This window comes from Rhineura floridana, chromosome 20 (genome assembly GCF_030035675.1).
Source record: "Rhineura floridana isolate rRhiFlo1 chromosome 20, rRhiFlo1.hap2, whole genome shotgun sequence".
NCBI classification, from domain to species: domain Eukaryota; kingdom Metazoa; phylum Chordata; class Lepidosauria; order Squamata; family Rhineuridae; genus Rhineura; species Rhineura floridana.
Window position 1 is genome coordinate 7363038 of NC_084499.1, and position 24927 is coordinate 7387964.

General features: G+C 44.4%; 1 protein-coding gene across 2 annotated transcripts in view; it reads left to right on the forward strand.

Moving 5' to 3' along the window:
• COL27A1 (collagen type XXVII alpha 1 chain) overlaps positions 1–24927 on the forward strand; it is a 376750-nt gene that overhangs the window by 25710 nt on the left and 326113 nt on the right. For both annotated transcript variants that reach the window (XM_061603994.1, XM_061603995.1), the window contains exon 4: positions 19202–19255. In XM_061603994.1, coding sequence (XP_061459978.1) covers positions 19202–19255 — 54 coding nt within the window. The remainder of the gene's footprint in view (positions 1–19201; positions 19256–24927) is intronic.

Consider the following 24927-nt stretch of genomic DNA (forward strand, 5'->3'; position numbering starts at 1 on the left):
AAAATTCAGAATATCAAAGGTTGATTGTGTTTTGGTTTCCGAACAGCCCCAGGAAGCATGGCCAGGCCAGAGATGATGGGAGTTGTAGTTTGGCAACATCTGGAGTACCAAAGGTCTCCATACCGGGTGTATTGGTTTGAGAAATAGTTTCCTATTAAAATGCAAATAAAATAAAATTTATTTATTTATTTATTTAATATATTTGTATGCCGCTTTTCATCACCAGGTGATCTCAAAGAGGCTTCCATATAAAGAACAAAATAATATAATATAAACAATTCAGAACATAATAATAAAAAAACTACAACAGTAATAACACCACCAGAAAATATCATAAAACAGGCTGAAATCACAAATCAGTGTCTTCACTCAGTTGGATATTGCTGAACAGAATATCCACACCACTGAGTTTACGTGTTTGTCCAAAAGTCTTCTCTGAAATCACAATCTGATTAACAAATCCAATCAAAGGTAGTTATTCCTTCCACATTTCATTGCAATAAAACACTATGTATCCCTGCTGTAGAAGATCCCAGATTCAATTCCTGGCATTTCAGGTAGTGCAGGGAGAGAACCTTGCCTGAACCGCTGAAGAGCCATGGCCAGTCAGTGTATCCAGTACTGAGGTAGCTCAACCAATGATCTCCCTCAGTATAAGGCAGCTTTCTATGTTTGTATAGCTTCTTTGAGCCACAGAGCGCATGCCTTACATGCAGAAGGCCCCAGTTCCAATCCCTGCCTGACACCCTGGACAGCTGCTGCTAGTCAGAGTACACAATACTAAGTTAGAGGGACCAATGGTCTCACTTGGTATAAGGCAGCTTCCTATGTCTGGGCAATGAGGTGCTGGAGAACAGGTGTGATGTCTATGTTCATCTTTGCTATAAAATTGCCACTTCTTCCTGGTTATATATGTCTCCAAAATGAGAATAATGTTTTAGACACTGAGCCAGTCTGCACACGACCAGCAGATTGCATGGTAATACTGTTCCTGGCCTGTACCACTTCAGATAGATAGTGCGTGCGCATATGTGTATGCACATTTGAATGCTCCCTCAGAGAAGAAATCTTTGCAAAGTGGGGGGGTGGGGGAGCTCAGTAGCAGTGCACATGCTTTACGTGCAAAAGGTCTCTGGTTCAACCGTAACATCTCTGGATAGAGCTGAGAAAGATCCCTGCCTGACGCCTTGGAACAGGGATAGGAAAACTTGCCTTATACCAAGTCAGACTGCTGGTCAATCTAGCTTAGCACTGGTGATATTGACTGCCAGGGGTTCTCCAGGGTTTCAGACAGAAGCCTTTCCCAGCCCTACCAGGAGATGCTGGGGATTGAACCGGAGACCTTTTGCATACAAATCATGTGCACTGCTACTGAGCTCTCGTCCTTCCCCTAAAAATAAAGTAAGATTTCAGTCCTCAAGGTTCCAAATAAAGGGTTGAATTAAATAGGAATTTAGGAAGCTGCTTTATGTCAAGTAATACCATTGGTCTGTTGAGGTCAGTATTGCCTACAGTACACTGACCAGCAGTGGCTCTCCAGGGTTTCAGATGCGGAGTATCTTCCAGCCTGACCTGGAGATGCCAGGCATTGAACCCGGGACCTTCTGAATGCAAAGGTGGTTCTCTACCCCTGAGTTCTAGCCTTTCCAGAGGGTACAGATATACTGAGCAAGCGCTGCATCAGTTTGGTCTACTGTTAGTAAAAGTTTGCCTGTCTGTAAGGCACATCCATTAAAAGCATTCTCTAAATGGTTAATATTCCTCTTTTTTTATGAGGGAACCTGCCTTCCCATTTCATTATTTCATCTCTTTTCTTTTTTGCACGGCCAGGGCTTTTCCATGTGTTCTGTTCTGGGCTTAGCAAAGTAAATCATGCTTCTGTTTCAGTAACTAACAACGGGTTGTTGTTTTTTTTAAAAAAAACCTCCTTAAAATAACTGCGTTCTGAGGAATTTTATGGCATCCCTGGTTTTCTCAGGGCAGAAATGAATGGCTTTGCCAAGACCTTCTTGGTTGTCTGTGATATGCTAGGGCTGAGGTTCTGTCTAGGAGAGGCTGAAGTATCATCTGGATGGAAGGGAGCCAATGTGACAAACCCATTTTCCTAGATCTAAAACAGGGATGGGGGACCTTGAGCCTAGGGACCAAATGTGGCCCTGCAAACCTCAGTGTCTGGCCCTTAAGACTCTCCCCAGCCACATACCTTCACTCCAAGCCACACTGCCTCACTGGCCTTACTTTATACCCTCCTTGAGTGTATAGGAACGAGCCTACTGGACAAAAGTCAAATTCACTGGTCACTTTTGCCTCTAGCCTCATCTACCACTGGCATGTGGCCCCTAGAAGATTTCCCAGAAAGGAATGTGCCCCCCCAGCCTGAAAAGGTTCCCCACCTCTGAGCTAAAAGCTAGTGTAGTAGTGTGACCCACAGTGGGAGATTTTGGACAAATAGGCTTACTAGTGACTACAATACTGCTGTTGACTTGTCCTTTGTGAGTAGTATAGAGGGGTATTCCTCCAATTGTGAGTAGGAAAATTGACCCCAAGTGTCAGGGGTGGGATGTAGAAGGAAATGTGTGGGAAATCATCTAGTCCAGCCCTTGGCTTGATGCAGGGAATCCAGAGGTAGAGCTCCTCCAAGATATAGTGCCTTTCCTATAGCTGCCTGATGACCTCCAGTGAGAGGAGAGTCAATCACCTTTCTAGGTAATTGGTTCCATTATCAAACTGATTTAACTGTCAAAAAGTTCTTCCTCCTGTTAAAGTATGAGATGGATCATGCTGTAACTTAAACACACTAGATCTAGCTGGCCTCTGTCAGTGACAGGGAACAAAACTTTGCCCTTTTTTGTGTGATGGGAAATGGTGTTAATCCAAGCTGATCTCTTCAAGGTTTGCTGCAAGGTTGGCAAGTGCCATCTCCCCCTTTGTTTTTTGTGTGGGGGGGTGTTTTTTGGAGAAAGGTAGGGTGCTGGCTGTACTTACGAGTGGGGAAGGGCCATAGCTCAGTGACCTCTGTCTTGCACAGAGGTCTTTCTCAGTCATGCTTGCTCAGAACAGGACCATAACTCAGTAGCAGAGGCTCTGCTTTGCATGCAGAAGTCTTCACGTTCAATCCTTGACATCTCCAGGTAGGACTGGGAATGTGGCCTGTCTGAGCCACTGCCAGTCAGTGAAGACAGTACTGAGCTAGATGGATCATAGGTTTTGCTCGGTACAAGGAACCACTCTCTCTCTCTCTCTCTCTCTCTCTGTCTCTCTCTGTCTCTCTCTCTCTATCCCCGTTACTTTCGATCTGTGTTGTGTTCTGAACCTAATCCTCCCCCAATCTCAAAGCTACTATTTGTGTGATTGGAAAAACAATACATGTTTATGTACCATTCCTATATTTTTCCTTGCAACAAAGCTAATAGCAGTTAAGTGTGTCTGTGTGTTCATGCATGTGTGTGTGAAATTTCAGGGCAGAAGAAGGTATGTGTATGTATATTAACTCCCTCATCTAGCATCATTGCTTAGTGGAGACTGGTTTGTTAGGGGGTTTGCCCCACCAACCTCAGCCTGCCCTTAGCCAACCCCAGCCGGCCTGCCTTCTTACTTACAACCACCCTAGGGGATGGCAGCGCTGTCTGTCAGCTTCTTCCCCCTTAGTCTCAGTGCTGCCCCTTGTAGAAGTCAGCAGGGAGGAGGCAGAGGAAGGCAAAAGTACAGTCAGTTGGCTCCGCCTGTAATTGACTCTGACTCTGCCCACTCTTGGCTTCTCCAATATCTGCTGGCCAACACAAGACTGGTCTGATTATAATATTGGGGGGCAGGATATGAACAAAGTGTTGACCCCACTTACTGACAGAGCTTGGAAAAGTTACTTTTTTGAACTACAACTCCCATCAGCCCAATCCAGTGGCCATGCTGGCTGGGGCTGATGGGAGATGTAGTTCAAGAAAGTAACTTTTCCAAGCTCTGCTTACTGATGATAGTGGCAGCACTCCCTGCGCCCTTGGAGCTACTTTGAAACAAGCCCAAGCATTTGGAAGAGCTGTTTGTAGATCTCCAACATTGCACCAATTCTTGCCCGCACTGACTACACCGTCCAAGTCAGATATTCTCCAAAAGTTCACTGATGGTTCCATTTAATTATTTAATTTATTCAAAGCATTTATATCCTGCTGTCCAGTCAGAAAAGCCCCCAGAATGGTTTGCACATGAATAAAAACCACACCGTCCCTGCCCTCAGGCTTGTGATCTAAAAATATGCAACACCAAAGGAAAAAGGGATGGGGAGGGGAGAGGAAAACAAGGAAATGCAGACAACAAATTCTTGATGTTATGCTTTACCTAAGGAAGTCCTTTTGGAGACCTCCCTCCTTTCTCTGAATGAAGGTTGATTCTGACTGCTGCTTCAATGTGAAATTTTAGGCAAAACGATGAGTGCGAGGGGTTCTCTGAGACTGTGCTGGTGGACCAGGATATGGCCTATGAATCATGGATATTTTTTTAATTGAATTGTGGCAATTTCTCCATAGCTTGTGGAAAGTTCAGGCTCTGCATCTTGAGCAGAGAGAGAGTGCAATGCAGCCCCCATCTAGCAGATCGTAAAATGAGCCCAGTGGTGAGGAAAAGGTTATACAGTCATGTCTGAGTGGCTTCCTTGACCTCTGTGGTGACTAATTTTGTGAGATCTCTCTCTCTGTAGTACTTTGTTGGACGTGCGCAGAACAGACAGCAAGATGACATCTTGAGAAATGTAACTTCTTAACATTTATGCAGCCAGACAAATGCATTTTCAGAATACAGATGCTGATAATAAATAGCCCTCCAGTCGAGTAACCGCTCTGGCATGGCTTTCAGGCTCTCGGGCGGGCATTTCTGATGAGATCAGGCTCACTGCAGCCTAAGCCATTCCCCCAATCCTTATGTGCTCTTATCTCATCCTGCCCATCTCTCTTTGATCAAGTAAAATTCAGGCTGAGAATTTGTGCTCTCCATAATAAACCCTCCCAGTTGTGGTTTATTTTTGAAAATGGCAGCTAGCAAAGCCAGAGGAGAAAATAGTGAGTGAAGCTGAAAGTGGCTTAGAAAATGGTGGTTAAAGGAGAGTATGCTTTTGGTTGCACAAGGACCCAAGCTCCATTCCCAGCATTTCCTAGGAAGGCTGCGAATGTCCCCTATCCGAAACCTCAGAGAACTGCTGCCCATCAGTGTAGACAATACTGTGCTAAATGATCTGACTCGGTAAGTGGCAGCTCTCTGTGCTCGTCTTTAAATCAGCTCTTTATTAGAACCACGAGGAGCACAACCTTAGTTTATTGTTGGAGGGAAAGCATCTGCTTTGTATGCAGAATGTCCTAAGTTCAGTCCTTGGCACCTCTAGTTAGGGCTGGGTGAAAACCATCCCTGAAACCCTGGAGAACTGCTACCAGTCAGTGTAGACAATACTGAGCTATATGGACCTAAGTTTCTACCAGCTGCAGCCTCTGGATTGTCTTCATGGCTAGCCCTATGCCGAGTGCTTTGCAGTAGTCCAAATGAGAGGCTGTCAGAGCATGGATCAATGAAGCCAGGCCATCCCAATTAAATAATGTCCATAGCTAACGAACTAGCCAGAGTTGGGCATATATGCTCCTTGGCACTGAAGCCACCTGGGCTTCAAGTCACAGCTTGCAACTGAGGAGTATCCTCCAAGCTACATATCTCTTTCTTCAGGAGGAATGCAATTCCATCAAGGACAGATTGTCTTCCTAGTTCCCAAACCTGGAAACTGCCTATCCACAGGCTCTCCATCTTACCAGCTTAGTTTACTGGCCTTCGTCCAGCCCATCACTGCCTCCAGACACTGGTCCGGCACTTGTATAGATTCTCCTGTTTCAGGTGGAATGGAAAGACAGAGCTTGGTCTCATCCACACATTGGTGACACTGCACTCCAGATCCCTGGATGATACCTCCTAGTGGTTTCATATAGATATTAAATAGCATGGGGAACAAGATGGAGCCCCGAAGGACCCCAAAGCATAAATGTTATGGGGCCACTGATTTACAGCTCCTTGGTTCACCCTTAAGAGAGTCTTTAAAAAAAAAAAGAGTGTATAGCCTGGAAGACCAAGAATCTGGTGTCTATACTGATTATTTAGAACCACTACCCTTTCTGTTTCCTGGCCTTCAGCGCACGCTGTCCTAGCTCCCCTCTCCCCTCCTGGGCCATCCCTGAACAGCTCCAAGACCCTTTTGTCTTTGGGGCATATGAGGCTTTCCTCCCAGCCAAACCAACCTCTCACTTCCCTTACAGTCGATGGGCAGATTATCAACATTCTATGACTAAAGGTTCCTTCTCATAAATGAAAATGTTTATGAGAATTCTGTGACATCGCAGCAGCTAATCCAGCGGCTACAGGGAGGCTCAGCAGGTGATACGCAGCCTAGTTTTTTTTTTTTTAATGTAGTGTATCAAAGATCTTTAGGGTGGTTCCTTTAGAGTGCATGCCTTTTTCGGTTTCCTTCCTGCTCTACAGTACCCAAACTCATTCAATTAGAAGAGTGGAATCTGTTTTGGACAAGCACATCTCCCAGCGGCAAAATACATTTTAGAATAATTTGGTGGAAGTAATCATTTGCTAATCCCACAGAGGGAAACAATGAGAAGTGTGTGTGTGTGTGTGTTTGTGAGAGAGAGAGAGTTTGTTGAACATATATTAAAACACTTTTTCCTGGCATTGCCTTCAACTTTGAGGTTGTCAAGGCAGGTTGCTTTTCTCTGGCCTGGAGATGGAAAACAGATCAAGAATGCCATTGCTTCTGACCAGTTCTCTCCCCCCCTCATTTCCCCCCCCACTCCCTTTTCCCCTTTTAGATAGTGATCAGGGATTGTAAACTTCCCCCCTTTGAATTGCACATGCTCTCCTCCTGACATGAGACATCACACGTGCTCTTTACTCCGAGTAAGCTGTCCTCAAAGTTGAGCTGTGGGTGTTGTGAGTCAGTTTCAGATTTCTTAAAAGATATTTATGTATTGCATTTCTGAGCGGTGTACGTAAAAACAAAACAAACAGAAAATGAAAATCATCATAAAATCAAACACTACCTTAAAATGCCTGCTGGAAAAAAGGAGGACCTTGTGGTGAGCCTGAAGTTCAACAAGGAGATGATAGATATGTGGCTTCTTGAAAGTTCTATGTTAAAAGTCTCTAGCTTTCATGGCTCCAGACAACAACACGGAAACATCTCCCATCTCCAACCCATGATTCCCCACCATCTTTTTAAATCCTAATAATATCAAACGCAGGTATCAGTTGCCAATCACTTTGGAAATGAAGGAGAGCCACCTTAAATAAAGTAGTGACTTTCACATATTTAGGGGACTCCTGCAGTAGGCAGTGGAATAGAAAATCGTAAATTAAACGTTTTTTTTTAAAAAAGAATAAAATATGAATGAAAAAACCATACAAGGTTTGCAGAAGTAGGAAAAACTCCTGGAAGTCTCCCCTTCTCTCTGAAAAGGCCAGAACAGCACCGCTAGGCTCTAGTTTCAAGCAGTTGACTTAGCCTCTGCTGTGATGCTCATCTTTTAGTGGTAACTTGTCTTTCTTAATGTGCTATTGGGACAGCATTTAGGAAATTTGCATTGTACATTGGTTGTTTTTTATCTTTTTACATTTTTTGACTTTTAATTTTAATTTATTTTGTCCGTATTTTATCTTGTTAAGTTGCTTGGAGACTTCTTGTGTATGTATAAAGTGACTAACATATGTAATAAATAAAAATAATGAGCTTTAGTGCACTTTTAGGGCAGTTTCCAAATGAAGTCATATTTAGAGTGCTAATTGAAAGGGTCTGTTCTGAGTATGAATTAATTGAATATCACCCTGAGCTTTTTTTTTTTATAAGCCACTCTGGCAATCTGTTGAAGGTGTGTGTGTGTATATATAAAATGAATAAATATGTTGTCAGTGGCTGTTTTGCTCCATATGGTGGTTCATATGGTGGCAGGATTACTCCATAAGGTGGCAGGATTACTGTCCTTGTCTCTTGAGTTATTTGATGGTGCCGCCACCCGTCTCAGTTAGGATGAGGTGTTTGGATCTTGCAGTGCAATTATGTAACCACTTCTGTATTTCGCTGTTTTTGTTTTCAATTTTTTAAAAAAATCCTAATTATACAGTGGCTATTGGTGCAGTTGCATAATAATCATGTTATTTATGGGGCTGTGATTTGACATAACAGTCAGCTGAAATAATGCCAAGGTCAGTTGTTTTTGTCGGGAACTGAGTCTTTATAGAAGTATACAGGTGGTTCTGTAATGCTGATAAAGGAGAGTTCATTCATCTCAGGTGGAGAAGCAATAAAGCAAAAAGGTTTTGGTGAATGGCAATTACTGCACTTCATGAAATCTTTGGGCATGAAATTCCATCAGACCCTCTTTTGAATTATGTAAGAGACCAGATAAGATCAAACCATCAAAATGAAGTATCATACCAGCCTCCGCCTTCCCTCAGCCAGCCCCCATCTGCTTGCCTCCTTACTCACAGAGCACTGGCCAACAGCTCCCTCCTCCTCCTCCTCTTCCTCCTCCTGAGTCTCAATGTTGCCCTTGTAAAATTCAGCAGGGAGGAGAGGGTGAGAAGGAAACTAGCATGGGCTCTGCCTGTCATTGCCTGTGGTTGCACAGCTTTGGCTCCACCTACTGTTGGCCTCCCTGCCTTCTGCCCTCCCAGTCTCAATAGGCACCAGCCACCACCGAGTAAAAAGATATTCAGCTGTGAGCCCAGCAGATGAACAGGAAGTGGAAGAGCTGGCAGTGAGGATATCAGCCTCTCAGTATTGACTGGGCCCTTGCTTGGGATAACAGCTCCCTAGAGAGCTTCAGCTTCTTCCAGGGGTGTAGTCATCTGGGGTCTTGGGGTGTCTTAGACCCTTTACTTTTTTGAGAGCGGGGTCCCAGTAGGGTCCCTATGTCTCCAGTGTCCTATGAGCCAATTGGCATGGAAGGGGAGTGTGTTAGCCACTGAGAAGAGTATTCTAACATGTGCTTCCTTAGTTTTTCCTGCGGATTGGAGCCAATCAGAGTGAAAGGGTGTGAGTCAGCCGCTGAGAAGATTCTTCTCAGTAGCTAACACTCTCCCCTTTCATGCTTAATTGGCTTCTAGGGATGTCTGCTGTTGTGGGAGAAGGCATGAACAGGGATCTCATTCTCAACCCAGCAGCAACAAAAAGGGTGTGGGGTTGTGACTATTATGAAGGGACCCTGCACTTCTGAATTTGCCACTTCACTACTGGCTTCTTCTAGATTAGGGGCAGGGAACATTTCTCAGACCAAGGGCCACATTTCCACCTGAATAATCTTCTGGGGGCCACATGCCAGTGATGGCTGGGGTCAGAGGCTAAAGTGGGCAGAGTAACAGATTTAAAATTTACCTTTGTACAGTAGTCTAGTTTCTACACACACTCACACACTTTTCTGTATCTTCCATTCTGGGAAGCAAGAAGCGTTGCCAGACTTCCAGGACACATCCCAGCCAGGCAAAAGCACTCAAGGAGGGGGTGAAGCAGACCAGTAGGGGGTGTGAAGCGTTCCAAGGGCCACATGCTGGGAGGGGCGCAATTGGCCCCTGGGCCTGAGGTTCCTTGTCCCTCTTCTATATCTCTTTTGCTCCACATTTTCTCCAGTACAAGCACTAGATGTTGGTTATGTGCAGGCCTATAGAATCAAGGAGGCTAGTAGTGCAACCCAAAGAGGTTCTGGAGCTGGACCTTGATACCACTTAGCCCAGGTCCAGCATCCAAGGGCTTTCCAAAAGCATGCCCTGCTGAACCATGCCCCCCAGGGACTCCACCCCATGCTGTTGAGTCTGTGCAAGACTGCCCAGCAAGAGAGAGAGAGAGAGAGCAGAATGTTGATGGAGCACAAGGCTGTAGGCCAGAGGAGTGCCTCATTAAGGATCTCCATTTTTCCAACAAGGGGCTGGAGCCTGGAAGGGCAGGGATCACTAATCCTTTTAGGCCCCTGGGAGCATTTGGATTTTTGAGTGAGTTCTGACCACTCCCCCCTCGCCAGATCAGCCCCCCTTGAAATAAAGAAAGAAACAACAACAACAACACACAAACACAAACACAAACTGCTTTTGCAAGGGAATTGTATAAAAGTCAAATCCTGTAGAATCATTTGGAGCCTTGGAAAGCACATAGAGCTGAAAGAGGAAATTGGAATGAGTGTCAGTCTTCTAACTTTCTTCTTCAACCCTATGTACTTTTCAAGGGAGAAAAAGGCAAGCATCATCACCACCTCATGATCAAGGGGACAGTGAGTGGAGGGGGCTCGGAGGCTTTGTGGATGCCATGGGGGAAAATGGCAACCCCTAATATAAGAGCCCAGTGATCTGCTAGCTCATATTGGGACAAGTTGTCTCTACCATGGGATCTGTCCAGGGTTCTGAAGGACCATTCTTGTTGCTTGACTCAGTTTCTTGACCTGTTAAGATGATACTATAACCATCTCTGCCTTTTGGTCCCTTGCTTCAGCCTGACTCTACCATGGGGCCATCTTTGCTTGGAGGCCCAAGGTGCAGGGCCTTTTTTGCTGTGGCCATGGCACTGTGGTGTGCCTTCCCATGGCTCCCCCCGATTTCTCCAGAAGTGGTGTCTGGTACCCATTCAGACTGGTAGGGAGGAAGGCAAGGATTCCCTATCTGCCTTTCAGAGCAAATTATAGGCAGAGCCAATGAATTCTAGTTTTGCCCCCATCCTGATCCTTGCTGAGTTCTAACAGGGTAACACTGGGATGGAGGAGGAGGAGGACAGCCAGGGCCATCCTCTGGACTGGTTGTAAATAGGAATGCAGGCAGGTGGGGGTGGCTAAGGGCAGACCGAGATTGGCGGGGCAGTGTCCCATTTGCCCGAACAGACCAGCATCCACTGCTGTCTGGAGGTATGTCCTTTTGTTGTGTGCTTTCAGAAGCTGAGTGGGCTAGCACTCTTCTCTTACATCACTGTTTGCTTATTTATTGGCTTTCCTTTTGATGTAGTTCTGGTTTCTAATCACTTAGCAATATTTATGATCAGCTGTGACTTGATGGTTGCCATGTTAATGTTGTCCAACACTTTGGAAATTTATTTTGAAAGGTAGTATAGAATGTTTGCTAGAATGTAAACTAATTATAAGCAATATGTTTTGTTTTGATGATACTGCTTGATTTGGTTTGTATACTTTTACTTTTTAAGTTGCTGAAAAGCTTAATAGCATGAAGTGGTATATAAACAAAATGAATAATTAGCAATGATGATTTGGATTCTGACTTAGTCATGCTTAGAGTAGACCCATTGGTTTGCTCTAAGCATGACTAAGTCTGGATCCAACCTGTAATTAGTCTGCCTTCCTATCACTTTCTTTCAGTTTCATTTAAAATCATGATGGAAATGTATCTTGGCCTACCAGTACGCAGTGGAGGCTGGTCTATTGGGACAAGTGGGGAACTGCCCACTAATCTCGGTCTGCCCTCAGCCAGCCCACACTTGCCTGTGCTTCATCAGTCCAGGTTTGTGGCACTGCCTGTCAGCTTCCTCCCTTTTAGGGCTTATCCACATCAGAACTTGACTTTGTACTAAATACACTATTTTTATCTCCATTTTCTATTTGCATCATCCACAGTAAGGGCCCAATGCCAACTGTAAACATGGTTTTTTCTATTCACACTGAGGGGAACGATCAATCATGCAGTTTCCTAATGACCACACCCTCTAATTTAACATTTCCACTCACTCTGGTTACCTAGCAACCGAGCATGCTCAGTTTGTTCTACCAGCTAGTTTCATTAAAAAAAAAACAACAACCCAGAAGTGCGATTATTTGTATTTTCACTGGTACTTTTGCACACAAGTTACGGGGAAAAGAAAAATAAGGCACTGTTTGCAACAATATAAAAAAGGCTTGCAGAATGGAAGGGAGCAGCTGTAAGTTGCTGTTCAGCACACAGGAAATGAAATGAAGGAAGGGAGGAGGAGGAGGGAGTGGGCATGGAGAGGGGAACGTTTGACACACCCATCTAAAAGCATCAGAACACAGTGTCTGCAAGCACTAGAGATACAGAGTGAAGATCTTTTTTCCTTCCCTTTTTGTATTATCAGAGGATTGGGTTGGTACGGATTTACAGGGGGAAACTGTGTGTTAGCTTGTGTTTACCAGTAACGTCATGTGAACCATACAAATTAAAAGAGGATGTGAGTAGCACCAAATACACACTAAGCCACCATGTATATGAGCCCTTAGGTCTGCCCTTGTAGAACTCAGTAGGGAGGAGTATGGGGACAAAACCGGAATGAGTCAGCTCGGCCTGTCATTGGCTCCAGTGCCACCTACTGTGGGACTCCCTGCCTTCCACATTACCAGTCTCAATGGGCACCAGCTGCCGTGAATAACAGTATCTAGAATTTCCCAAAGAAGCGAATGGCTGCATGTGAAACACATTTGATGACCTGTATATATTTCATTAAAGAAATATTCACAGCATCTTTTGTTTCCTGCAGTTTAATGATGTAGCCTTTCCTCCATCTCCTTTTCATGACATACAGTCAAATACCTGCAAATTAAGCATCTAAATGTGTGGCTAACTAAACCTTCTTAAAATTCAGCCCTCTCACAACAAGCCGGCAACACCCCACCCTTGCTGCTGCCACAACGAGAGAGTAGATTTTTGCAACAATAAAAAGCGAAAATTGCCAAGTTGGACAAAGGTGGGTTTCACTGAGCATCTGGTTCCAAAGACCTGGGGTCACCACAGAGTATTATAGATACTGTTCCATATGCTTGGTGGCTTGTATTTATAGACAGGAAGCTGCACAGCTTTGCTCTGACTGAGGTTTCCTAAATAATGTTATTGGCAAGTGAGTGAGCTTTTCTAAGAGTGGAATTTACCAGGTTTGGAAATGGGGCTTGGGGTCCAGATCCCATTCCTCTAAGGAGTGCTACCTACTCCTCCCAAGTTGCCACACATCTCTCCCTGCCTCTTTACTCTGGGCTCTGGAGTTGCAAAAGCATTTATATATATGCAGTGGGTGTTATTTAAGCTCTTCAGACACGATACAGCAAGCGAATATATACAACATGTGATTGTATGACTATATGTGGAGATGATGGCTGTCTTGGAAGTATATACATTTTCCAAGCTGTGAATTTTCTGCTGTGTATATAGAGAGTTACTGGATGCACACATAGTTGACTAGCTTCAGTCCTGCTTAGTTTTGAACAATTCCATTTGTATTGTAAGGAAGGCACATGTGTCAGGAGAAATGGGCATGTATCCAGGTTCCTAACCTTGCATTTTAGCAATACAAGGTGTGTGCATGTGTGTGAAGGTTTGTGACAAGCTCAGTTTAATCCTTTTCAGTTGATACAATCTTCCCTTCTCTAGTGCATGCTGGAGGTGGGGCTGGTAAGTAGGCAGTGTGGAGAAAAGAAAAGGCTGAAATCCTAGCTCTGCTTACCTGGGACTAAGACCTAGAGGAACCCAGGGAGCGGCCTTATACTGAGTCAGGCTATTGGTACCTCTGGCTCACTGTTGCCTACGCTGACTCTCTGGCAGTGGCTCTCCCATCTCTACCAGGAAATGCCAGGGGTTGAATCTGGGACCTTCTGCATGAAAAGCAGGTGCTCCACCACTGAGTTAGGGCCCCTCTTCTATTTAATTCAATAGAACAGGGATAGGGAACCTCAGTCCAAGGGCTAAATGTGGCCCTTCCTGCCACTCTTTCTGGCCCTTGGAACTCTCCCCAGGCCACGCCCCTCACTGGCTCTGTTTCACCCCCTCCTTGAGAGTTTTTGCCTGGCTGGAATGTCTCCTTGAACTCTGATCATGCGTCTTGCTTCTCTAGATGGAGGATAGAGAGGGGCATGTGAGTGTTAGAAACCAGCCTACTGGACAATATTAAACATTTACATTTGCTGCTCCACCCACCTTTGCCTCTGGCCCCTCCCACCATTGGTATGTAGCCCCTTGAAGGTTGCTGAGATGGAAATGTGGTCCTTGGCCTGAGAAAGGTTCCCCACCCCTGGTGTAGAAGACGCTGGGGCTTGACAGTGAGCTGTTATGCCAAGTAAGGGATACTGAGAGGCTGATGTCCTTGCTGGCCCTTGGGATTCTTCTCAGGCCACTTGCCCTCTCCAGCCACACCCCCTCCTGACCCTGCTGCGCACCTTCCTTGAGTGTTTTTGCCTGGCTGGAATGTGCCCTTGAACTCTGCTCATGGCTCTGGCTTCCCTGGATGGAGGATATAAAGGGGCGAGGGAGTGTGTGTGGAAAAGAGCCAACTGGACAAAGGTCAAGCTGGCATCTGTTGCTCTGCCCACTTTTGCCTCTGGGTAGATCACAGGAATATAACCCAAATGTGAGGTAAACGTTGGGGGTTCCGTCCTGAAAAGGCCACCGTGTGCAACAGTTTTAACAGAGGGAGAAGAAAAAGTCCATAAAAGCGACCTCAAAAGAAACCTTAATCCTTTCATTTTTATCCCAAGAACCAGACTGTGATTTGTTCTGCTTTGTTTGACTTCCTGAATCAGGGGCTGAAAATGGCCCTCCAGACCTCTCTGTCTGGCCCATGGGGCTCTGCTCAGGCCATGCGCTTTACCAGCTCTGCTCCACATCATCCTTGAGTGCTTTTTGCCTGGCTGGAACCTGTCCTTGAACTGTGAGAATGCCTCTTGCTTGCCAGGATGGAGGGTGGAGAGGGGTATGTGCATGGTGTGTGGAAATCTGTGGTGTCTGTGTGGTTGGACTGTCACCTGCATCAGAAAGGTACAAGTTGCATCTGTTAAGGTAAAGGTAAAGGTGTCCCCACACTTGTAGTGCGAGTCGTTTCCGACTCTTAGGGTGACGTCTTGCGACATTTACAAGGCAGACCGTATATATGGGGTGGGATTGCCAGTTCCTTCCCCGGCCTTTCTTTACCCCCCAGCATATGCCGGGTACTCATTTTACCAACCACGGATGGATGGAAGGCTGAGTGGACCTTGACTCTTTTTACCAGAGATTCGACTTCCTCCTTCCGTTGGAATCTAACTCCCGCCGTGAGCAGATCTTCGGCCCTGGAATGGTGCCCAGAGAGGAATATGGTCCTTGAGCTGAAAAAAAAAAGCTTTCCCAGGAGCCCTGTTCTCCTGCTTTTCAACTACTCTAGGATGGATGAGTCTTTAGCTTCGGAAGGCGCTGAAGACCTGAGTTTTGGCCCTGTGTCATGAGAATGACAGCTTTCCTTTCCTGGGAAAGACTGTCATGGCTGCTCAGAGCATTGGCCTATGGCCAGCTAAGCCCTCTTGTTAATATTTGGCCCCATATACACCTGCTGTCTTGCTGGAGCTTCATCCGCATTTAGAGCCGAGGTCTACTTTTGGTAAAAGCTGTGCGGTCTCCAGAGCTCTTGAGGAGTCAGGGCCGGCTTCCAAGCATTCTTCAGCCTTCTGGTCTCTCTCATTCCCATTTCTCCCATACAAAGCAGGCAAAAAACATCATTCATAACAAACTACTAGAACATAAATCCTCAAGGAGACACCTTCGTTTATTCTTAAATGTTGCTGCTGCCAAAAGGGAATGGGGGAAATGGAAGAATAATTAGAAAGTCTGGTAATTTTCTGAAGATGTTAGATATGCTGGTCCAGCTGGAAACACTCAATTGGAAGAATGTAACAGTTTCAGCTCTGCATCCTTAGACACTTAGATGTGTAATATTTTTTTTTTAAAAAACTTCCTTTGAACTGCCTTCACAGCTTGGGACCGGTTTGGGGAAAGTGCTCAGAGGCAGAACACTTTTTCCATGCAGAAGATCCCGGATTCAACCCCTGGTATCTCCAGGAAGGGCTGAGAATGTCCCTTGCCTGAATTCCTGGAGGGTCACTGCCAGACCGTGTAGACACTAGTGAGCTCCAGTGGTCTGACTTTGCATAAGGCAGCTTCCTAAGTACTTCAAAGGTTGCCTTACCCCAAATATGCCCACTGGATCACTTCAGTCTGTGGAACCGGCACTTTTATAAGTGCCACATTTAGTTTATTCTGCACTTGCAAGGAATTGATACTTCAGTGGGGCAGTGCCTAACCTTTGGAACTCCCTGCCCATTGATATTAGACTGGTGACTTTGCAGTATTGCGTTCAGCACCTGCTAACAACTTTATTGTTTGGGCCACCCTACCCAGACATGTAAATTTGACATGTATTTTAATTTGTTGTTGTTATGTGCCTTCCAGTCGATTACGACTTATGGTGACCCTATGAATCAGCAGCCTCCAGTAGCATCTGTCATAAACCGCCCTGTTCAGATCGTGTAAGTTCAGGTCTGTGGCTTCCTTTATGGAATCAATCCATCTCTTGTTTGGCCTTCCTCTTTTTCTACTCCCTTCTGTTTTTCCCAGCATTATTGTCTTTCCTAGTGAATCATAACTGCTGGTTTTGTTTATATTTTTTTAAAATATCAACATTTATTTGCTATTGTTAATGTTTGATTTTATTGTTATTGTTAATGTGTATTTTATATAACCTGTTTAGAGGCCTTGATGATTAAGTGGCATATAAATAATTTTTAATAAATAGGATTTATAAATAGATAGTTACCCAGGAAATGAATGTTGTGTTGAGATGGATGGAAGTGGGGAGAGTGCTGTTGTGCTCAGGTGCTGTTTTTGGGTTTCACATAGACATCTGTTTGGCCACTGTGAGAACAGGATACTGGACTAGATAGGCCTTGGGCCTGATCCAGCAGGGATGTGCTTATGGATTGTTCCCCAATAACATAAATCACAAAAGTATCTGTTCTCACATTTCATTTCTCTGCATGCTTTGTATGGGGACAGAAACAGAGACAGCTCTGTGTGTGTGTGTGATTGTGTGTGTGTGAGAGAGGTATGTGCAACGTATTGAAAGTCTGAAGGTATCCTAGCAATTCTTTTTTGCTATAGCACAATAAATTTGTTCACCTTTAAGGTGCCACTTCGTTGTTCTTTGTTGCAACAGATTAACATAGCTGTGTGTGTGCGTTACGTGCCTTCAAGTCGATTACGACATATGGCGACCCTATGAATCAGCAGCCTCCAGTAGCATCTGTTACAAACCACCCTGTTCAGATCTTGTAAGTTCAGGTCTGTGGCTTCCTTTATGGAGTTAATCCATCTCCTGCTTGGCCTTCCTCTTTTTCTACTCCCTTCTGTTTTTCCCAGCATTATTGTCTTTTCTAGTGAATTGTGTCTTCTCATGATCTGTCCAAAGTTTCATCATTTTAGCTTCTAGTGATAGTTCTAGTTTAATTTGTTCTAACACCCAATTATTTGTCTTTTTCGCGGTCCATGGTATCTGCAAAGCTCTCCTCCAACACATTTCAAATGAGTTGATTTTCCCTCTATCCACTTTTTTCACTGTTCAACTTTCACATTCATACATATTCTGTCCATATTCTGTCCTTACAGTAGCCTCTTGTCATAGGTTGTGCATCAGAACAATCAGATGCTGTGGCACTCCCATTTCTTTTAAAGCATTCCATGGTTTTTTGTGATCTACTCAGTCAAAAGCTTTGCTGTAATCTATAAAGCACAGGGTGATTTTCTTCTGAAATTCCTTGGTCCGTTCCATTATCCAACGTATGTTTGTAATATGATCTCTGGTACCTCTTCCCTTTCTAAATCCAGCTTGGACGTCTGGCATTTCTCGCTCCATATATGGTAAGAGCCTTTGTTGTAGAATCTTGGGCATTACTTTACTTGCATGGGATATTAAGGCAATAGTTCAGTAATTACTGCATTCCCTGGGATCCCCTTTCTTTGAAATTGGGATGTACATTGAATGCTTCCAGTCTGTGGGCCACTGTTTTATTTGTGTTTTTGTCAAAATCTGGACAGATTCAGTCTCAGTAACTTGTAGCAACTCTGTTGGTGTGCTATCTATTCCTGGTGACTTGTTTCTGCCAAATATTTTAAGAGTAGCTTCCACCTCACCTTTTAAAATGTCTGGTTCTTCATCATACGGTTCCTCCATGAATGAATCTGTCATCCTTGCATCTCTTTTATATAGTTCCTCAGTGTATTGCTTCCATCTTCCTTTTATTTTATCTCAGTCAGTGTGTTCCCCTGTTGATTATTCAACATCCCTACTCTTAGTTTAAATTTCCCTTTAATTTCTCTAATCTTTTGTGATAGGGCTCTTGTTCTACCCTTTTTGTTGTCCTCTTCTATTTATATATAATAACTATTGTAATAGTTCTCTTTGTCCCTACGTACTAGTTGCTGTATTATTGCACTTAGGGTTCTAACCATGTTTCCATCTTCTTTTGCTGTTGCTTTCCTTCTCTCTTTAACCATTTTAAGAGTTTCATCAGTCATCCATTGAGGTCCTTCTCTGTTTTTAACTAGAGTATTGTCTTTTTGCATTCTTCCCTGAAAATGTCTCTAACTTCACTCCATAGTTCTTCTGGTTCTCTATCAACTAAGTTTAAAGCCTCAAATCTGTTCCTTATTTGATCTTTATATTCTTCTAGGATGTTATTTAAATTGTATTTTGGCATTATGATTGCTTTGTTGTTCTTCTTTAGCTTTACTCTAAAATAAAGATATGTGGGTTGTGTGTGTGTGAAGAAACTACCCTACTGTAGAAAGGTAAATTTTAAATTTGTTGCTCCATAGACTTTTGCTTCTGGGTCCTCCCACCACTGCCTTGTGCCCTTGGAAGGCTGCCCAGAAAGGGAATGCGGCCCTCAGGATGAATAAGTGAATGTTTGTATGTTGATACAATGTTTTAGTGTATCAAGTTTATTTATAACTTTCCTAGCCTAAAGGAGTCTCAACGCAACTTACAAGAAAAATAAAATACAAAATTGTGTATTAAAATATCCACCAGAACATACAAATATACTAAAAATGTTCATCCAAAATCATCAAAACAAGAATACCCCCCTGCCCCCCCCCAACACTAGGTACAGGGAAGAAATTTGATTCAGTTTGCATTTACAGCTGAATTTATCAGATCTACACTTTCTGAAACAATGTGTGAGAATCGAATCACAGCCATCCTTAATTTATTATTACAAAAACTAGAAAGCGAGAGAATCGAAATTGACAGATCTTTCCATCCCTCCCCAACACCAGAATCAATGTCAGAAACAGCCACTGAAAGACAGGCCATGAGGTACTGCCCAAATGCCTGGGACATTTAAAAACATTAAAATGTGAATTCTCTGTTTCTTTTTAGGGCCCTCCCGGTCTACCCGGTTTACTAGGACCACCTGGCAAGCGAGGCCCACGGGTAAGTCAAGGGTCTATGGAAGTGGGGGAGGACTGCGGGTGAATTTGTAATGAACCGTCAAGGTCAAGAGGACTTTACAATTTTCAGTTACAGAGCACATTTTGTACGGTTGAATACTGTACATCAGAAGGGGAGAACCTCTGGCCCATGGGCCAAACTTGATCCACAAGTTTGGGGAAGCCACACCCACCTGCCCTACACCTGAAGACATGCAGGGGCAGGTCAGGGCAGAGCTTCAAAGGAACAATTAGGAGCCTAAAATGGGTTCCTGATTGTTCCTTTGCTGGAGCAAGGCACACTTCTGACCATCCATAAGCCCATCAACAGAACTGCTTCTGCCTCCCAGCATTGCTCTTTGAAGTCTGTCGCGAACTTCAAAGCCCACTCCTAGCCTCCTTGAACTTCTCCTTTTGACCTCTGAAATTTGAGCTGGAAAGTGCAGGATCACAAAATATAGGGCTAGCAACACTCTTGCGCAGAGGTTCACAAGCTTGGGAACCCTGCGCAAGGGATCTGACAGGGGGGTGGGACAATTTACCTGACAATTGTGTGATGTCATATGATTGCCAGGTGAGTTGCCCTGCCTACATATCATGATTGGCCTGCAGGGTGGGGCCAGATAAAGATCTGGCTTCTGGAGCCAAAAGGTTCCTCACCTCTACTGTACAGCAAGGCTGAGGAACTGATCGCCTCCAGATGTTGATGGCCTCCAACTTCCATTATGCCTGGTCATTGGCTAGGCTGGCTGGGGGCTGATGGGAGTTGGAGTTCAAGAGCATCTGGAAAGCCACTGGCTCCTCAGGCCAGCTGTGTATGGTCAGAAAGGACAAGAGCAGGCTGGAGAGGTGTTGGGGCAGGCCACTTGGGAGCGGGTGGGTGATTTCAGGTTGGTTTAGTCTTTGCCATCCTAGTGCCCACTGGATGTTTTGGACTATAGCTCTCATCAGTCCTAGCCAGCACAGCTGGTGGTAGCTGTAGTCCAAAACATTTGAAAAGCCCCAGGTTGTTTAGGAACATCAGAACATTGGAAACTGCCTTATACTGAGTCAGACCATTGTTTCATCTAGCTTAGTATTGACTACACTGACTGGCAGGAGCTCTCCAGGGATTTAGACTAGAGGCCTCTCCCAGCTCTACCTGAGGATTGAACTTGAGACGTTCTGCATGCATGCAAACCAGTTGCTCTACCACTGAGCTATGACCCTTCCTGAGGCATAAATTCATCAGGCATGGCTCATGCTTTAAACCAGTGGGTCACAAATCTTTCCCTCATGGACCACCTGGAAATTGCTGAGGGTCTTGGCAGACCACTTAATGATTTTTTTCTGCCTGTTGCAGCAATTGTAATGGGCTGTGCTAAGATGCTATGATTTTTAATTGTATTTTAGCTGCTTTTTTATTCAAACTGTAAAAGCAATACAAATACAATTTAAAATCAATATGAATATTTAATGTGGACATGCTGTGGACCACCTGATTGAAAAGTCTGGACCACTGGTGGCCCATGGAACACAGTTTAGGAACCCTTGCTTTAAACAGTATGGAGTATTTTTCTGGTTCTGGAATTGCAAGTCACAGCAATCCTTCTGTTGCCATAGACAGGATATCCAAATGCCTTGGATCCAAAGATTCCATGATGTGAGATTCTGCTTATGAGGAGTGTGGCTGTGTGTATGCTGATCTTCCCCTAATCATTACTTGCCCACACCCTGAAAAGCTGGTTGGGGGGATCCCCAAAGCCAGACTGTGAAGGGAACTGAGGACAGAGGTGGCAGGAGTTGGTAATATCCCAACACCCTTCATATGAACAGACGTTTAGAACAAACTTTGAACCCAAGCCAGTAATGATTAGCGATGACCGATGACAAAACATAACAGCAGTTTTACATGACCGAGCTACACACAGGGAGCTGCCTTATACTGACTTGAAGCACAAAGGTAAAGTTTACATCCACTGCTCCACCCACTTTTTCTCTGGCCCTGCCCACCACTGGCATGTGGCTCCCAGAAGGTTGCCCAGAAGGGAATGTGGCCCCGTAGGTTGAAAAAGTTTCCCCACCCTGATGTATAAGAATTGGGGAATCCTTGCGCAGCAGTTTTACAGTCAAAATGAAGCCACTGAAATTCTCTGAAGGAATCCTTTCTTTGGGGAGACATAATCTTGCTCGCCTTAATATGGCTTGGGGCTGTTTTCAGTTCTGGAAATGTGTGGAGCAATCTGACAGGTGAGTTTGAGCATGTGCAAAGTGACTTCCACACATCTAATTAGGCCCCTGTAAAGCGTTTTTCAGGCAGTCTTGTGCCAAGATTCTCCTGTTCTTTGTAAAACTTAGCCAGTGTTGATGGATTTGTGATTTCCAATCTACACCTGCAAAATCCATATAGAAACATGTGCAGAAGTTGAAAAATCTCCAAAGCCTTTTTAGGACAGTCCCCTAAGAGTTGAAAACATCTGCTGTACAAGTCCTGTACGGAGCAAGACCATGTTGTGCCTACTTCTCACAAATAACAGAATTGCAGAGTAGGAAGGGACCTTCGAGATAATCTAGTCCAGAGGTGGGGAACCTCCAGCCTGTGGGCCAATTTTGGCTTATCGGGACATTTCCCTTAAACCATACCTACCAGCTGACATCCCTTGTGATATCAACTGCTAGGTGGGAGGGTACAGCTAAAACTTGCCTTGGCTGTGCATGCCTGTTCCTAGCAGGGGCCAGGGGCATGCAGCCAAAGCAGCAGGATTTAACCCCCTCCCTGTCATCAGCTGATGAGCAGGCATTAAATCCTGCTCAGTTTGGGTGATTCAGGAAGAGGTATGCATGGAACGCCCTAAACTTTCATTTTAGCAGCACTTTACAGCTTCGGGATTTCAGAGCACCTTGTACCTGAGGCAATTGCGATGTCAGGTGACTGACAGCTGGATGGCTGAACCCACCTGTCTAATTTGGCACACAAGGCCAATCCTGATAAGGATGTGGCCCATGAAGCCAAAAAAGTTCCCCACCCCTGATCTAGGCCAACCCCTTCATCAGTGCAGGATCTATAGTGCAGGATGCAGCTGCAGCGTCCCTACAGATAATCGTCCAACCATTGTTTAAATATCTGCAGTCATGGAGACCCCACCATCTCCTGAGGCGGGCTGTTCCACTGACAAGTAACTCTTGTCGCTAGTATGAAGCACTTCAGCTCTCAGAGAGATAGAATCCATTGCTCAGTGTCAGAGTAGGTTTGTTTGTTTATTATTTCATTTATAAACCCCCTTTTCTCCAAGGAACTCAGAGTGCCATACATCTTTCTCACTTAATCACTCGTTAGCAAATTATTTAGACTTTCTTGACAGAGCCCACATTAGAAGAGCCTTTACTTCTCTGCGCTTTCAAGTTACGCCGTCGGCCTATTTGGAAGGCAGATATTGAGGCATACCAGGGGCTCAGCGTCTATGCATCTTTGGATACATGGCAATACAGGACATTACACACTATATACTCCATTGCCCACTCTATGACAATCCTAGGCAGACATTTTTATCCCCTTTTTTAAACCTTTTAATGTCTTATTCAGATAGGGAAAAGATAATTATGCTTTTATTGGATGAATGTAATTATGTATCACTAGCGGTTGCCAATTTCGCCATGGCAGCACAAAAAACGAGAGATTCCTTGTTGAGAGAATCTCCCCCATGAATGAGTCATCCAAAGAAATGTAAATTATAAGGTGGTTTGTATCAATGTATGTACGTATGTTTTGACATGTATTCTTGCACATGGCCCATGGCTAAGCATGCAATAAAGATCATTATTATTATACATCTTTCTCCCCCTCCTCATTTTATCCTACAACAAGCCTATGAGGTAAGTTAGGCTGAGAGGTAGCGACTGGCCCAAGGTCACCTAGTGAGCTTCATGGCCAAGTGGGGATCTGAACCTGGTCTCCCAGGTCGTAGTTCAACACCCTAAAGAGTGGCTTACGTCGCCTAGAGTGGCTATCTGCCAGATAGGTGACACACAAATTAAATATTATTATTATTATTATAAACCAGGGATTCCTAAACTGTGGTCTGTGCACCACCTGTGGTCCATCAGTTTCATTCAGGTGCTCAGTGTCATGTATGTGTGACGTGTGAAGTATTAGTTCCCCTCTATTCAGCACTGGTTAGGCCTCATCTTGAGTACTGCGTCCAGTTCTGGTCTCCACACTTCAAGGAGGATGTAGACAAACAGGAATAGGTTCAGAGGAGGGCAACAAGGATGATCAGGGGATTGGAAACCAAGCCCTATGAGGAGAGACTGAAAGAACTGGGCATGTTTAGCCTGGAGAAGAGAAGAGTGAGGGGAGATATGATAGCACTCTTCAAGTACATGAAAGGTTGTCGCACAGCGGATGGCTGGGATCTCTTCTCGATCGTCCCAGAGTGCAGGACACGGAATAATGGGCTCAAGTTGCAGGAAGCCAGTTTTCGACTGGATATCAGGAAAAAACTTCCTAACTGTTAGAGCCATACGACAGAGAGGTGGTAGGCTCTCCAACACTGGAGGCCTTCGAGAGGCAGCTGGACAGCCATCTGTCGGGAATGCTTTGATTTGGATTCCTGCATTGAACAGGGGGTTGGACTTGATGGCCTTATAGGCCCCTTCCAACTCTACTGTTCTCTGATTCTCTGATTCTGTGCATTAAATATTTAATGTTTAATTGTATTTTTATTGCTTCTTTTATTTCTTATATTGTATTTTATTATATTATAATTTGAATTCTATGGAATGCAAATTGCAATACAATATAAGAAATAAAAGAAACAATAAAATGTCGTTAACAATCATACAGTGCCTGGCACAGTACATTGCAGCTGCTACAACAGGCAGAAAAAAATAATTAAGAGTCCACAAAGACAATCAGCAATTTTCAAGCAGTCTGTGGAGGAAAAATGAGAGCTGCTGCTCTAACCACTTCACCACACTGCCTCTCAAAGATGCATGTTTTACATGCAGAAATTCATTGGCTTGATCCCTCACATCTCCAGTTAAAGGCCCTCAGTCTGGGAAAGACTCTGTGTACAACTCTGGAGCTGCCTGCCCCAACTTGACGCTCTCTAGATCTTATTGGATGGCAGCTCCCTTCATCCCTGACCATTGGTCATCCTGGCCATTGGGGCTGATGAGAGGTCTCCATCCAAAACGCCTAGAGGCACCACATCAGGGAAGACTTCTGTAAAGAAAAAATGTTCTTAAACCTTTAAAAAATGTTTTTAAAGATGTTTTGTTTTATATATTTTAAAGTCTGTTTTTATGATTTTTGAAAGTGTTTTGGTGCTTTTGTTTGCTGCCCTGAGCTACTGGGAGGAAGGGTGGGATATAAATCTAATAATTGCTGCCCTGGGCTCCTGCTGGGAGGAAGGACGGGATATTTATATATCAGAGCTTTGAAAAGTTACTTTTTTGAACTACAACTCCCAATCCAGTGGCCATGCTGGCTGGGGCTGATGGGAGTTGTAGTTCAAAAAAGTAACTTTTCAAAGCTCTGATATATATGTATATATGTGTGTGTGTGTGTGTGTGCAGAACTTCGAAAAGTTACTTTTTTGAACTACAACTCCCATCAGGCCAATCCACTGGCCATGCTGGTTGGTACTGATGGCAGTTGTAGTTCAAAAAAAGTAACTTTTCGAAACTCTGATATAT